The 16,626-nt window shown below is 52.1% G+C and overlaps 1 protein-coding gene across 1 annotated transcript in view; it reads right to left on the reverse strand.

Moving 5' to 3' along the window:
• Positions 1-16,198, reverse strand: part of IQSEC1 (IQ motif and Sec7 domain 1) — a 205,731-nt gene extending 189,533 nt beyond the window's left edge. The window contains exon 1 of the mRNA XM_005886611.2: positions 15,827-16,198. Coding sequence (XP_005886673.1) covers positions 15,827-15,849 — 23 coding nt within the window. The 5' untranslated portion in view covers positions 15,850-16,198. The remainder of the gene's footprint in view (positions 1-15,826) is intronic.
• Positions 16,199-16,626: the final 428 nt, after the last annotated feature.

Below are 16,626 nucleotides of genomic sequence, written 5' to 3' on the forward strand. Positions count from 1 at the left end.
GCCCCCAGCCACCCAAGCTCCCAGTGGAGGCTGGCTGGAAGCAGGTATCTGGGATTTATTTATCTTCTATAATTGAAACTTTGTTGCCTTGAGCGGAGGCCACAGCCGGCCAGGGCAGGCGGGAAGCTTGGCTTCCTCCATCGCTGGGGCAACCAAGCCTCCAGCTCGCTCCAGCTCTGTGGCTGCCGGCCGCCATCTTGGTTGGGTTAATTTGCATATAGTCGCTCTGTTTGGCTGGTGGGCATGGCTTGGGGCATAGTGGAGGTGCGGTCAATTTGCATGTTTCTCTTTTATTAGATTAGATTGGTACCCCAACTTTTTGAAATTTCTACTTGCATGAAATATATTTTTCCATCCCTTTATTTTTAGTCTGTGTGTATCTTTTGATCTGAAGTTGGTCTCTAGTAGGCAACATATGGATCTTGTTTTTTTAATCAATTAAATGTCTTTTGACATTTAAAATGATTATTAATAGGTTATTTCTATTTTATTATTTTCTGATTGTATTTTTAGTTCTACTCTGTTCCTTTCTTTTTCATTTGGTTTCTTCCCTTGTATGTTGGTGACTTTCTATAGTGCTATTTTGGATTCCTTTCTCTTTATTTCATGTACTAGGGGCCCAGTGCACAAATTTGTGCACCTTGAAAGGAACTGTGGGCCACGAGGCTGCGGCAGGTACAGGGGTGGGTCTTGGTCCATCCTCCATGCCCCTGCCCGGCCCCTCCTGCCACGGCCCCCGGTCCCCTGTCTGCTGGCAACCCTGCTCCCGCCGCCACCGCTCCCACATGCAGACGGTGCCGGCCCTACTTGCACCCGCTGAAGGTGCAAAGCAATTGGGTGCGAGCAGTGGCTGCTGCCCTGATAGTCCCTCAGGAGCAGGGGGAGGTGGAGAAGCCCTCAGGAGCGACCAGGGCCAGCAGCCACTGCTCGCACCCACTTCTGGAACTGAGTGATTGGAACCAGCGCCAGGGACTGGCAGCGGGTGTGAGCGGCAGCTCCGGTACCAGCTGCAGGTGCAAGCGGGGCCGGTGCTGGCAGCAGATGCAAGCACCGGGTGGGACTGTGGCACATGGAAGCAAAGAATTTTCAGTAACCACCAGAGGCTTGCCCCAATGACAGTGACTGGTGCCTCGCCTTGGTCTGGCACCCCTGCTCACCTGCTCCACCATCCCGCAGCTGATACCTGCCATGTTCCGCGCATGCCCTGTGGTGGTCAGCACATGTCATAGCGACTGGTTGTTCGGTTGTTCGGTTGCTCCAGTTGTTCCACCGTTCAGTCTATTTGCATATTAGCCTTTTATTATATAGGATATCTGTTATAGTACCATGAGCTTTAGATATTCCATGCTATGTTTATAGCAGCCTAAGTTTATGGTTGTTTTAAGTGTGAACATGTTCTAAAATCATGTTTATGTTTTTGTCATTCTTTTGTGTGTATTTGTATGCATCTCTTAATCTATTTTTGTAATTACACATGCTCTTCCTATATTTGTCTTTTTAAAAAAATCCTCACCCGAGGAATGAGAATAATTTTTCCACTGAGTTTTTAGAGAGAGTGGAAAGGAAGAGAAAGGGGAAGAGACAGAGAGAGAGACACATCAATTGGTTGCCTCCCGCTAGCGCCCTGGGGATTGAACCTGCAACTGAGGTATGTGCCCTTGACTGGGAATAGAACCCACAAACCTTTGGTCTGCAGGCCAACACTCTAACCACTGAGTAAAACAGGCTAGCAAAAAAGGCCCTACCTTTGTCTTTTAACCTTTGTAGTAGTTTTATAATTGGTTGATCCACTGCTTTTACTATTTGCCTTTGTCAGTGAGAATTTTTATCTTTCCTGCATTTTTTCATCCATATTTTTGTTCTTTTCTTTCCTACTTAAAGAAGATCCTTTAAATTTTTTGGTAATACTGGTTTAGTGGCAATGAATTCCTTTCACTCTTTTCCTGTCTGGGAAGCTTTCTATCTCTCCTTTGATAGCCTTGCTGGGTAGAGTAATCTTGGTTGTAGGTTTTGCCTTTCATTACTTATCACTTCAAATATTTTCTGCCATTTCCTTCTGGCCTACAAAGTTTCTCTTGAATAATCAGTTAACAGTCTTATGGGAGCCCCCTTGTATGTAACTAAGTGCTTTTCTCTTGCTATTGTGAAGATTCTTTGTAACTTTTGGCCTTTTAATATGACGTGTCATAGTATGGGCCTCTTTGGGTTCATCTTATTTGGGAGGGACTCTCTGTGGAATAGCTTTAACTAACAAGTTCTTTCATTTAGATTTGTCACCCCTTTCTTCAAACCGGCCAGGGCCCTACCTCAGTGTGTTGATTTATTTTAGTTATATGAAAGTTAAAAACACTGTGTAGGTGCTGGACATGTGGTTTTTGTCCTTCCAATCACATTGCGGCAGGTACTGCTATAACTCCTACCTTGTAGAGGAGTGAGCTGGACAAGGAGAAGGGAAGGGACTTGTGCCCAGTCACACAACAAGTGAGGGCCCCTGGATACTGTCCTTTACTGCAGGCCAGACTGGATTGGAGAGTGGGTATGGCAAGAGGGAATAAAAGGGGAGCCAAATTTGTACAGCTTGGGGGCCCCAGTCTGCAGGAACAGGAGGCAGACCAGAGATGTGTGCCAGGGACACTTTCTTGAGGGCAGCAGCAGGGCCTGAAGCCTTAGTAGGGGAGGCAGAGTTCTTGGGGACTCCTAGCCTTTGGATCCAGGGCTGTGGTAATCTCTGGAAAGATGGGGAGCCCTAACCCTTCCACCCCCATTCATAAGAGAAAGGAGTTGGAGAGGAAAGAAGCTCAGCCTAAAGCAGCGGTTCTCAACCTGTGGGTCGTGACCCCTTTGGGGGTCAAACGACCCTTTCACAGGGGTCGCCTAAGACCATCGGAAAACACATATATAATTACATATTGTTTTTGTGATTAATCACTATGCTTTAATTATGTTCAATTTGTAACAATGAAATTTGGGGTCACCACAACATGAGGAACTGTATTAAAGGGTCGCGGCATTAGGAAGGTTGAGAACCACTGGCCTAAAGGCTATAGATCTGGGGGGGGCCTTCTATTTCAGGGGCTGCAAGATGCCATCACAACATGCTTTGTTCCCATGCATCTGTCCTCCTTGGGACATGGAGCTCCCTTCAAACAAATGGCTGCAGCTCTGGCAGAAGCGTCAGGTGCTTTTGCCCCACAGGGTGGGCAGTGGCTGCAGCAGCAGCAGGAAGAGTCTGCCCTTGGCTAGCTGAACAAGGTGGAGCATGAGAGCGGGGTGTTCATCCCAGCCTCTGACCTCTTCCCCCCTCCTCCCCCCATCTACAGAATACTGAGCTGGGTGCTGCCCAGCTCCTCCCTGGATGTCCCTCAGACCTCTCTGTGCACCAGCAGCCCACATACTGGGCCCCTTCTCAGAGACGGCACTGCCACCCACCAGACCCTCAAGTCAGACCCCTGGGAACTGGGATCTGTGACCCTTTTGATGCTTTCCTTCTTCCCACCAGCTCCCTAGCCTCGGGCCAGCCCTCAGCGGGCATTCTACTCCATTAGCTTCTGTGGCTTCTCCATCAGACTATCTCTGGTTTTCCCCATCATGCCCTCCTCTCCCAGCCAAGGCTGGTACAAGGTGCCTGCCCTCTTGCCAGGGCTTTCTGGATGAAAGAAAGAGGCAGAAAACACACTTCAGGCTGAAGGAGACAAAGTGGGACACCTTTTACCTACCCAGAAAACAGTGAGGACTGCTCTGTGCCAGACTCTGGTCTCTCACTAAGGCCTGGCTCAAGTGCCACCTCCTCTTTGCAGCACCCCAAGGTCTCTGGTCCCGTAGTCAGTACAGAGATAGTTGTGGAGCAGCTACTGTCTCCAGGCATTGCTCCAGGCCTGGACACCCAGCAGTGGGCCATGAGGACCCAGGCTGGTTACAATCTGGTGGGAAAGCTGGAACTAAAAGGACAAAGGCTGGGAGGTGGATACAAGATTGGCACGTTGGCCACAGAAAAAAGGGGCTGTGGCTGTAGGGAGGGGGCAGGGCCTGGCCCAGAGATCGTGTGCCCTGATATGTGTGCAATGCCAGTGATGAGACAGATGTGGCCCTAGGAGAGAGAGTAAGCAGTCCTGTCATCCCAAGCCTGACTCCATGCCCTGGCTTTTCACTGATGGATTGGGTGACCCTGGATGAGTCCCGCCCTCCCTGGGTTCATGTCCTGTCTAGATCTGGGGCTCCCTAGCAGGGACACCTGTCTGAGGCCTGATGACAGGCCAAGGGAATGTCTAAGGAACAAGGGCAGGACAGGTAAAGTCACAAGCACAGCCCAACTTGGGGAGGCTGCTGAGAGGGAGGGCCTGTGTGTGCGGTCAGAGCAGGATCTGACTAGCCCGCGGGCCCTGGGGTTGGCCGAAGCCTCAGCCACAGGATCCAGGAGGAGGTGACCTGAGAACAGGAGAGAAAGCATTCAGAGTACGACGTGCTCTAGGGAGCACATTGCTGGGCCCAGAACCCAGACCCAGAACACCCAAGTCTGAATCCCACTTCAACCCAGGAGTCCTTGAGATGAGCTACATGCCTACCAGAGCCTGTCTCCTCTTCTACAGATGGGCCTCTGAACCCCATTCTGCCTCCAGGGTGCTCTGTAAACTGGGAAGTGTCATGGACAAATGTGAGGGTGCTGTTCGCTCCAGCTGTAGAATCCCAGGCTATCAGTGGCCCTCACCCTCTCAGAGAAATAACTCGTGCCTGAGCACCTGTGTGCTGTCTGCGGTCATCTCTGTGTGTCCTCACCCTTGCCTCAGGAGCCGCAGCTCCAGCAGGTCTGCTCCACAACCCTCCCTCTGCCTCTCCCTGCACTCCTCCGCCCCGAGAGGCTCAACACAGCCCGCTCCTTGCAGTGCTGGTAAAAAGGATGTGAGGTCAATCGGACATAGATGATGAATTTCCTGGGTAATACACGTTGCTCCAGGCAGCTGGGATTTTTGTTTTTTTTTTAAAAAAAAAATATATGCTACTAGGAAAAGAAGAAATACGAAATAGCAAGAAAAAGGGTTCTTGTTTATAGATCCCAGTTGGCAAAGAAAGAGTGAGGTATGGCGGCCTCTATGGGGGGGTAGATAGCTGGATCCTAAGCCTCAGGAGCCTGTGTATGTACCCAGACGGAACCAGCTCAAATCATCTCCTCCCAGCCACACAGCACAGGCCCCACACTCAGAGTCAATGCCTCCATGCTCTGCGCTGGGGTCAGGGCCATGGGCTTGCCTCCCTGGTGCCTAACTGTGGCTGTGGCAGCCATGGGCATTTGCCCACTACAGAGTTGAGGCTGCCGGCTCAGCCAATGCTGCCCTCTAACTCCAAGCATACTCAATGGACTGTTTCCAGCCTCAGGTCACTGTCTCCTCTCCAACAAACTCCTAGTGTAGTGGTTCAGGTGGGGCAGACACCATCCGCCCAGCTCCAAGGGTGGCCAAGTGACAGGGCTGGCCAATTGGCACACAACCTCCTCTAGGCCGTGGAGATGATTTAAAGAATGGCCAGTAACACTAGGGCTGACCCACAGGATGCGAGGGTTCTGAGGAGGCCAGGACATGCCTCGGGGGAGATGGCGATGAGGGTGTGGAACCCTGACCCAGCCACACCAAAGCCCGACTCTGTGCTGTTCACTGACAGGGACCATTCAAATCCCTTTTGATGTGAGTTTCTTTGCAACCCAAAGGCTTCTGATTAATACACTCCCCCAGCCCTCGCCTGGCTTCTTTCCCTTCCTAGGTGTCCTTGTTTCTTCAGTCCCAGCATGTCCCCAAGCCTATTCCTGTGCAGGGAGAATTGGGAAGGAAGAGATGAGAATATTTACAGGTTACGATTCTACATGAGTTTTGTCACTGAATCCTTATGGACGCCCTGAAAAGTTAAAATTATTGGCCCAATTTTACAGACAAGGAATCTGAGGGTAAGTCATCCGCCCCAAGTCACACAGCCACCAGGTGGCAGATAAGGGGTTCCATCTGAGCAGCTTCTTGGAGGCTGACAGGACCCTGCAGCAGGAGGAGGGACTGGAAAAGGCCCCAATTGCCCCCCACCTCTGCTGGTCTCAGGGAGCTCCTCCAAGGTTCCCTGATCACTCAGCAACCCTTGAGATAGTCAGGGACTGAAACCCAACCAAGGAAGAGGGCTCTGAGGGACTCAGGAGGTGCCTGCAGCCACCCCCTCTGGGCGAAGTGAAGCCAGCACCTCTCTCTCTTGTTTGATAATGAAGACTAAATGTGAGGGAAATGCCTATGTCATCTAGGGGCTAGTGAGGGTTGTGACATGCAGGCTGCACATTTCAGGGAGGACCATGGCAATTAAAAATGCAAAAGTTTCCACATGCCAGACCGGAGTGGCTCAGTTGGTTGAGCATCATCCTGTGCACTGAGGGGTTGCCGGTTCAATCCCTGGTCCGTGCACGTGTGGATGGCACACAATCAATGTTTCTCTCTCATATTAATGTTTCTTTCTTTCTCTCTCTCTCTCTCTCTCTCTCTCTCTCTCTCTCTCTCTCTCTCTTTTTCTCCTCTCTCTCTCTCTCTCCTCAGCATGTCCTTGGGGGAGGTTTTTAAAAAAAGCAAAACTTTCCCTCTGGGACCATCTTGATGAGAAGTGAAACCAAAGCAGCCAATAAAACTTCCTGCAATTAACCACGCTGATTGGCTGCCTGCTGAGCTTAGGGGCCAGTGTGATGGGACCCTTTCATAATTAGGAGAATTCGTCCCTCTGAGGTCAGGCCAGTGTCCAATAAGATCGGGTGTGACCGGAAACAGGGGAGATTCCAAGTTTTTCTGGCCCAGACCCAGTTCCTTCTCATTCCCAGGAAATCGGATAAATAGAGAAGGGAAGGGTTCTGTCTAGTGATCCTGGCCCTCAAGGTCCAAGCTGACACAGAGCCCAGTCTGGCTTTGACCTCACTGCCCCAGTCTCTCCTGCAATCTGTGACCAAAAGCCAATTCACTGAATAGTTAATTTGCAGGATGACAAACTCATCAAAAGTGTTTGCTTCACTTAACCTTTTAGTTTTAGTTGGCTGGTTTTCATTTTTGTCTTCAAAATGGCATCTGAAGGAATGTTCGGTTTGTGTCTGTTCCAGCTTCCTGCTGGGCGAGAGGCAGAGAATGGGGACTGTAAGGCAGAGGCTGGGTGACAGGGTCATTGGGCACAGGGAGCAGGTAAGCCCACCAGAGGGGCCCGGGGATGGGACTGGGTCCTGGCTCTAGCAGGGGCTCTGGGAGAGTGGACAAGACCCTGCTCCAGGCTCTCTAACTCATCACTGGGGCCAACCAGGCCACAGCGGGCAGTAAAAGGGACACCTATGCTGTCTTTCTTGGGGGAGGAGGCTTGTCCAGGTGTCCCTGGTAGGGTTTAGCCTTGAGAAGGGGTGAAAGGGTCAAAAGGTCTCGACTATCAGGGAGGGGCGGACAGCCAAGGTTGGTGACCACACAGGCATTCCATGGAGGGACTGAGATTGGGGGTGGAGGTCACTGGCCTTCCTCTCCCACAGTCACCAGGAATCTAGCCCATCAGACCAACACCTGCCCCTCGCTTTTCTTTTTTTAATTAAATTTTTTATTTTGAGGTAACTGTAGATTCACCTGTAGTTGTTAAAAATAACACGGAGAAACCGTGTGTACACTTTACTCCATTTTCCCCAATGATAACATCTTGCGACTTGGGTGCCACAAGGGACAGTGCCCTCAGTAACTCAATGCTCTGAACAGTGACAGCTCTTGGCAGAGCTCTGAACATGTCGAAGTCTAACCTTCCCTCAACATCAGAGAGGACAGCTGTGTTCCTGGGAAACTTACTGTATATTAAAATCATGTGAGATGCATTCTGTGCTTTAGATGTCAAATGGAGTGGGGTCCCAGGCTCAGATAACTACACATGGATTTTCACCTCCATGAATATCTGGTGAGATATTCACAATTTCTTGGCCTGTCCGCCACACTGAAGGGTGTTAGCTTTCCTGGCCCCTGCCAATCAGACACCTGTCCTTGAATCCCCGCAGCATGCCTGCTCACATCTCCAATGGCCCCGGAGCGGGTAGTGTGGCCACGCTGAAAGCCCTCAGCACATACCCTCTGCTCCCCACACTGGCCGCTGCACTTGCGTCTGTCTTCCCTGGGCAGGAGCTGCTATTTCCCAGGGTCCAGCATAGGCCCAGCACTTAACAGGTACTAAATTACGTGCCCAACAGAATTGATCTGGACAAAGAGTCAGCCAAGGTGACAATGGCAAAGCTGCAAAAATAGGCTCTTAGGAGGCCTGGTGGGATCTTCATCTTGGGACACTCCAGAATCAGTCCCATCAGCCCCCTCTCCCGCCATGGCCCTGCGTCCTTCTTGGAGACCCCACTGCAAACAATGGGTCACAGCTTCCCGCCATAGGGAGGCTGTCCCCTCTGAGGCCAGTTGGTCACCATGTCCCTCAAACTGAGCTTAGTCTCAAATCCAGAACTGTAAAGCAGTGATTGGAAATAAAACTGGCTGGTGGCCGAGGCGCTTCTGTAATAAAGCACTATGCACATGAACAGGGCAGCTCCAGAAGGACCCGGAGAAACTGCACACAGGGGTGGGCTGTGGGAAGAGGAGGGGGGAGGTGACGTTGTACTGTGTGCAGACATTTCGATGCCGTGTGAATAAAGTCTCTCAGTTATATGAATAAATAAAGAACAACAAAAAAGATGGAAGCAGGTATTACTTGTGTGGTTGAAATTTTTTTTAGCACCTATTGCGTCCCAGGTACCCCCAAGCACCCAACTCCATGGGCTACTTATGTCCTGGAGGACTGGGTTTTGGGCTGGGAGCCCTGAGCTTCCTTTTGCCCCTTACCCCTGCCCTGGGACAGGGATTCTGACAGTGGAGCATGGTCGGGCTCCCCTCCAGAGTCACTGCCAGGGGGCCTTGGGCTGAGTGCTCTGCTGGAGACAGGGAGGCTGAACTTCACCACTCATCCTGAAAAAACAAAGCCACAATGGATGCCACTTCACACCAGGAGGATTGCAATTGTGAAAAAAACACACAAAAAACAACAACCCAAAAACAAAATGGTAGGTGTTGGCAAAGATGTATAGAAATTGAAACTCTGTGAACTGCTGGTGGGAATGTAAAATGATGCTGCTGGTGAGGAAGACAGTATGGTGGTTTCTCAAAAAATTAAACATAGGCCTACCCCCAAATCCCACTTCTGGGTATATATCCAAAGGAACTGAGAGCAGGTACTTGAAGAGACAGTTACATACCCATGCTCATGGTAGCATGATTCACAGTATCCAAAATGTGGAAGTAACCCAAGTGCCCATGGACAGATGAATAGACAAACCATATGTGGCTTATACACACAATAGAAAATTATTCAGCTTTAAAAATAAAGGAAATTATGACACCTGCCAAACTATTGAAGACATTATGCTCAATGAAATAAGTCATTCACAGAGGGACAAATACTGTGATCCCACTCACATGAGGACCGGGAGGAGTCAAATTCCCAGGCACAGAAGTAGAAGGGCAGTTGCAGGGGTTGGGGGAAAAGGAAGAGGGGACTAGTGTTAGATGGGGACAGAGTTTCAGGAGATGGATGGTGGTGATGGTTACACAATTGCCACTGAACTGGACACTTAAAAATGGTTGAAATGGTAAATTTTATGCTATATGTATTTTACTGCAATTAAAACAAAAGGTTCTTGGTGTCTGGTCAGGCCCGGGCCACAGGGATGCTGAGAAGACTCCAGTCTGGATGGAGATAGAGAAGCAGGTAGCTGGTGTGGTGACAACAGAAGGGCCTGCACTATGGCAGAAAGGGAGGACCAGTGATGCAGGAGCTCAGCAGGGGACCAATTGCCTGGGGGAATCAAGAAAGAGGCATAAGTTGGATCTTGAGGTCTGCAGTGAGGGGGAGAAAGGGCATTCCTGGCAGAGGAACCAGCATGGGCAAGTGTGGTGGTGAGAGCTCTCCTGAAAGGGTAAGGCAAGATGGAGTGTAGTGGCCTCTGTGGCTTTATTTATTGTGTGGCCCTTATCTAGACTGTCAGTTCCATGTGGGGAGGGCCTGGCCTGGTCCATGGATAGTTAGTTACAGAACCATCTGGCCTGCACAAAGCCTGGTTAGCATGGGGGTTGAGTGAATGAAGAGTGGGCAATGGCCCTATGGTGACTACAAGTGAGAGAGCAGAGCATCTATAGTTCACATCTGCTTCTGACTGCCACTGCCCTCTCCCCAGCACCTTGTGGGTTTCAGCATAACAGAACTGACAAGAACTGACCTGCCACTGGCTCCAGATGAGGTCACAGGCCCAGAGAGGGCAAGAGGCTGGCCCCGGGTCACACAGAAAGGCCAGGGCAGAGCTGGATGGAGTGAAGTATCCTCCTGCAGTGTGAACTTTCAGGAGGTCTAGGGTCTCAGAGACCAAAGGGCAGAGGTGAGTGGAAGGAGAAAGAGAAAACAAAAGCCAGTGAACAGGCAAGGGGTGGGGGCAAACAGCGGCTGCCCAATTCCCAGGCATCCAGGGGAAAGCCTTGGAGCCTCAAGCTGAGCCTGGTGGGTACTTAGCATCCAGAAACAATGCCTCTTAGGCCCCCACTGGCTGTGACAAAGCTGGTCTCATCCAGAGGCCCTGAGTGCTGCCAGACAAGGCATCCTCAGTGCTGAGGGCCTGAGCGATGGCCACGTTCTAACTCTAGGCAGAGCATACATGAGAGGAGGGATGGAACTGTGTCTCGGGACCTGCTCTGGGTCTGCCTGGCCACCCCAGCCCTTCTACCTGTCCTCTGCTGTGCACCTGGCCCCTCCCCCGAGGGCAGGCAGCTTAGAGCTGGTGAAGAGAGGGATCTGGGGAGTAAGGGCAGACCCTTCCCCACAGGACTACTGCCAGAGGGCAGGAGGAAGTGCAGGAAAGCACTTTGTCAAGGACTACCCCCCCCCCCCCCCCCCCGCACCATCCTCCTGGGTAAGCACTGACCTGTTACCTTTGCTAATGTGCTTCACAGGAAAGTGCAGGCCCCTGTCCAGGCCACCCAGTGCCAACCCAGGCCAGAGCTGACTCTAGAGTGGAGTCAGATGGGAGGTGGAGAGAGGCTTTCTCAGCCCAGGGCACAGAGCTACCTTACTGACCATGCACCGGGCCTTCGCGGAAGCACCCTGGTTCTCAGCCAAGGCCCTCATCAGACCTGCAGGGGACAAGCCACACTCTTCCTCACCCAACCTGCAGGCAGCAAGTTCCTGACTCTCCCGTGGTTCTCCTGACTGTCCTGTGTTGGGTGTAGAGGTCCAAGGCCCTGGGAAGGGGACATTGTTGCTCTCTGAAGACACGTGTGCCCTGCTATGGGCATGAGAAAAGGATGGTTGAGAGCCCTGCCCAGACTCTCCCCTCCAGCTTCCCTCTGTGATACAACAATGTAACCATGGCCCCCTCCCTGCTCAGAACCCTCAATCACTCCTCATGGCCCATGAGCCTCAGGGAGACCCTCCTCCTAGCACTCCAGACAGCCGCTGTCTTGAATCCTGTCTACACCTCCAGTCTCATCTCTCACTCCTCTCACTCGGGGCTCAGGCCAGACACAATCACTTTCAGCAAAAGCCTCCAGTCTAGCAGAGTACCACAGCTGGGCTTTGCGGCTGGATTGTCTGAGTTCAAGTCCAGCCTCTACCCCTCACTGAGTTTTGCCTGGCATGTTATTCGATGACTCAGTTGCACTGTATGAACAATGGGGATAATTAACTTCACCTCTCACTGTGAAGGTAAAATAAGCTAATGCCTGCAAAACACTTGGATCTGAGGCCCAACATTTGCACACCTGGAGTGCTCTTCACTCCTTGATCACCTGGCAACCCCCATTCACAGTATATGCATGCTGCAGTCTGCGGTGACCCTCCCATCACTGGGCCATCTTTCTAGGCTGACCCTTGGCACTTTATATTGACACTGTCTGTTCACGTGGGTCTCCCCCACAGGTCTGCAGGCTCCCAGAAGGCATAAACTATTTCTTACTTGGCTTTGTGCCCTACTGCTTAGGGCAGTGGCCACACAGGATCCATAATTCATTCATTCAATGAAGATTTACTGAACAATTACTATATGCCCAGCACATTTCTATGTGCTAGAAATAGCAGCAACTAACACACTGTCAAACCTTGTGCCCTGGTACAGCTGACATTTTAGTGGTGAAAATGAACCAATCAACCAAGTTCGGACACAGTGGTGGGCAGACAGATGCAGGGAAAGGATGAGAGAATGTCAGGGTGGGATCTGCAAGCTACACTTGGTTAGAGTAAAGCCCTAGAGGAATGGAGAAAGGAGCCACGTGAGTTCCAGGCGGAGTAAGTGAATGAATGAGCACATGTCGAGGGAGGCAGGAGACTTGCTTTAGCCCCACCACCTGAAACTCTGTATTTCATACTCAATGCAAATTTCCTTCAGCCCATCTTCCCATGTTCAATGTGCTGGGCCAGTGAGAGGGTGGTTACCATGCTAAGTGTAGTTTCAGTCAGAAGAGGGTTGACCTTAATTACAACATCATTAATTAAGCTGTCAGTACAGTAATGACCTTGGTTGTTAGCAAGTTTGAATAAGAAACTGATTATTGGAGGCCTCATGATTTCCCCCCATCCTATCTAATAAAGAGGGAATATGCTAATTGACTGTCACACCCTTACAAGATGGCAGCATCCACAGCCACATGATGGCAGCGCCTAGTCCCCTCAGCCCCGCCTCATCCAGCTGAAGTCCCTCAGTCCCCTCAGCCCCACCTCATCCAGCTGAAGTCCCTCAGTCCCCTCAGCCCTGCCTCACCCAGTCCCTGCAGCATCCAGCCAGAGTCCCCCAGTCCCCTCAGCCCCGCAGGGGAGGGCAGTTGGAGGTGATCAGGCCAGCAGGGGAGGGCAGTTGGGGATGATCATGCTGGCAGGGGAGCAGTTAGGCATCAATCAGGCCAGCAGGGGAGTGATTAGGGGGCTATCAGGCAGGCAGGTGAGTGGTTAGGAGCCAGCAGTCCCAGATTGTGAGGGGGATGTCCGACTGCTGGTGCAGGATCGGGCCTAAACCGGCAGTTGGACATCCCCTAAGGGGTCCCAGATTGAAGAGGGTGCAGGCTGGGCTGAGGGACACCCCCCCACCCCCGTGTGTGAATTTTGTGCACTGGGCCTCTAGTTTCATTAATAATCTTCTCATACTTTGTCATCCTCTATCCTATTCATCATGCCACCTCCGTATGTGCGTATGTGACCTGCCCCCTCTCAACGCGGAGTCCAGAACACAGAACACCATCTTGGGACCCATGCCAGGGGTTCAGAAGGTGGAGGAAAGACAATAGGAGATGGGGAGGTAGGAAAGGGGTGGGGAGGCCTGCTGGCCCTGCCATGCACCATGGCACCAGAGCAAGTTTGTTCAGGTCTGGCATGGGGCGTGCTGGGAGAGAAAGATCATTGCCATGTATAGCAGGAAACAGCCCTGTGACCCCAGTTAAGTTCTTACGCCTCTCTAGTCCCCATCTCCTTCTCTGTAGGGTGGAAGCAGTGAGAATCACTGAGGTGACCAGGCTGAGAAGGCTCAGAAGCCAGTGTGGCTCTGAGGTTGGCTATGATGGTCCCGTGCAGACTTCCCAGCTGCCATGTAAGTTATACACATAGGGACACTCAGCTCCCTGTCCCTCCCTTCTCCACAGGACAGCTCTGATAACAGTGAGGTTACAGTAGCAGGTGCTGGGAGAGCTCTGAGTTGGGGGTGGGTGCTGAGCCAGGGTAAAATGGTGAGCAAACAAACACAAATACCCCTGTGCAATCTCAAGCAAGGCTTGCCCTACGTCTAAAACTTTCTATAAAAACAAGCAATCACCTCTCCAGCCACTCTCTCCCCAGTCTCTTTGCAATCTCTGGTGCCCATAGGTCTGGTGGCAGCATGTGGAGGGATGGCCTGGATGTCATGATGCCAGATTGTGAGAGCCCAAGAGCTGGAGAAACATGAAAAGACCCACAGGAATGGGAGGCAGGGAGCATGGAGCCCCTGATAGGCCCACTCTCATCACCAGCCCAGGCAAGTGGGCAAGACAAATTTAGTCCACGGGTCAGTGAACCTGCCTGGAGTCATGTGTTAAAATGCAGGCTCCTGAGCCCCCAGCTGATCTGTACTGGTGTTGCAAGGAAAATTGAAATCTGTATGGTAGCCATATCCCTGGCAATATCATGATTGGAAAGGCTTGGGTAGTGGGAACAGCTGCACCCATGAACATCAGCCACGGCTGTGCATGAAAATCACAGAGAGTAATGAGCTCCTGACGCTTGAGCTCTACTGCAAAAACCCCCAACCCCAGCTGGTACAACTCAAGTTTCTATGGGAATTCTGCTGAGTCTCAGTTTGCTCATCTCTGAAATGGAGGTCTTAGTGGTTGCCAGACAAGGCAGTTCTAAGGTTCCCATCACTGAGCCTCAGGGTCCAGGCACTGGGCCAAGTGCACCTGTCAATTGTCACATTTCACCCTAATGACATCTCCCCACCCCCAGTGTTTGACATTCCCTGAGTTTTGCAAATTTCTCTGACATCGGCTCCTGGCCCAGGCAGGACGAAGACAGCTGCTCCGGGAGGACCTGTTCCCGGAAACAGTGGCAGGCGTCTTGCACTGGGTAAGGATTCATGATTTGTTTCCAAAAATACCTCCAGGTTCTTGTCACAGGGAGGGAGAACTCCAGCATGTTCTGTTCACATCAACAAACCAGTCTGTGGGCTTTTCATTAAAAGAGCAGAGGAACATCACAGCAAACCAGAGTTCAGGCCACCTCCATCCCATTGCTTTCCTTAGTGCTCCATGAATGAGAGAGCTTTCCCACAATGAAGGGGGGTGGGTACTGCTTAATTAGGGGCTCCATAGGCCCTTGTCATGGTGCAGGGGGGCTGAGAGGACTTGGAGTGGCCCCCATATGTACCCCTACATATTGCCGCAGGCCTCCCCTTCCTCATCCTGGGAACTGAGCCCAGCTCAGGAGGATCCAGCTCTGCTCTAACCGACAAGCCTGAAGGCACTGAACAGCCCTCACACGGCCCAGGCAGTGGGCAAGCTGGGTCTCAGCCCCTATGCCCTTGGGTCCCAGCAGACGGTCCTGCAAGGCCAGAAACCAGAGGTTGTTCAACTTAGAAGAGCACAGTGCAGAGCCCCAGAGAAATTTGAGGGAAGCTGGCATTCTAATCCTGTTGCCTCAAGGAAGCCTGGCTTAACAGGCAGGGCTTCGGTTTCCATAAATACCAGGCCCATGATGTCACCACTGTCACCACCCCCTGCAGACTTTAAGAGCTTCTGCCGCTGGCATTAGGTCCAACAGACAGCACTCTGCTGCTGACTCACAGAACACCTTGCCCCCTACTCATGGAAGTGGGATGGACCTTCACCTGTCCCTGGAGGACAACATTCTGTCCCACCCCAGCCTTCCTGCCAACCTTCTACCAGGCATGGCTGAAGTGCCAGTCATGGATGAGCTGAGCACAAAGGCTTTTTCCAAATAGACACGCTGAGGTCTATACCAAATGCCAAACTGGTAGCAGTGAGTCTGGGGACCCTGTATATGGATTGGGGGCAGGGATTACCTGCCCTTAGAGATAGGAAATTTTACAGCCTAAAGAGACCTGCTTTTTCTCATCATCAACACTAGCAAACACCTCTGCTGCAAAGGACCAACGCTGGCTGGCCTGTCTGCGGGGTGGTCAGCTCCCTCTGCAAGGCAACCTGCCCTCCCCCCACGAGCACTTCACTCCAGCTCCGAGCTCAGCTGGGTCTCCTCTGGTCTCTGGCCTCAAGGTTTCAAGCATAAATCTGCCACATATACTCACAAATAGCGTCTTCTGCAAGCCATCCTGTCTGGGGCAGTTTTCCCCTTCTGTCTCTCCCTCTCCAGCTGTGGTTAGAGGAGGGGCAGAACGCTCAGGCGAGAAGTAGAAGGGAATAAAATTAAATCGAGGGGCGAATCACATCCCGGGGGTGGCGGGCTCCTCCAAGAGGGCTGGGGTGGGAACAGTCGTGGGCTCCGAGGGCCCCAGCACACAAGGCTCACACCATGTCCAGGAGCCTAGACCTCAGGTTGGGCGGGGGCTTCGGCCTAGCTGCTACCTGGGACCACCTCGGTTTGTTTTTTTCCCTTCTGCACATCAGGGGTAGGCTCAGAGAGTCTAGGCTCGTGAGTCTGCGCCAGGGTTTGCTCTCCCAGAATCTGAAGGAGGGGCGGGCGCGCGGTAGCCCTCCCCCAGCGCGTAGTGCGGCCAAGCTGGACCAATCACTGAGGCGCTCGTCACCACGGCAACTGCAGCATCAGGCGCCTCGGCTGCAAAGTCACCCACCAGGCAGAGGGCGCCGCACGCGATCGTGTGCCGTGGATGCATAGGGTTGGCGCCTTGGAGTCAAGCTGACCATTCCAAAACTGGCTCTGCCTCGTAAGGACCATGAGACCTTGGAAGCAGAGGGAGCAGCCCCAGCCCTCTGAGCCTTTGACACAGTTCCTGTGCGATGGAGGGTGGGCATGGAGGAGTCAGTGGTGATCCTGAGGCCTGTGTGGGGTGTAGCAGGGCAGGATGGACCAGTCATTGACACTATACCACAGACAATGGGTCTGAGTGTACCCTAGGTTGTGGGCTCC

This window comes from Myotis brandtii, unplaced genomic scaffold (genome assembly GCF_000412655.1).
Source record: "Myotis brandtii unplaced genomic scaffold, ASM41265v1 scaffold995, whole genome shotgun sequence".
In the NCBI taxonomy this organism is placed as follows: domain Eukaryota; kingdom Metazoa; phylum Chordata; class Mammalia; order Chiroptera; family Vespertilionidae; genus Myotis; species Myotis brandtii.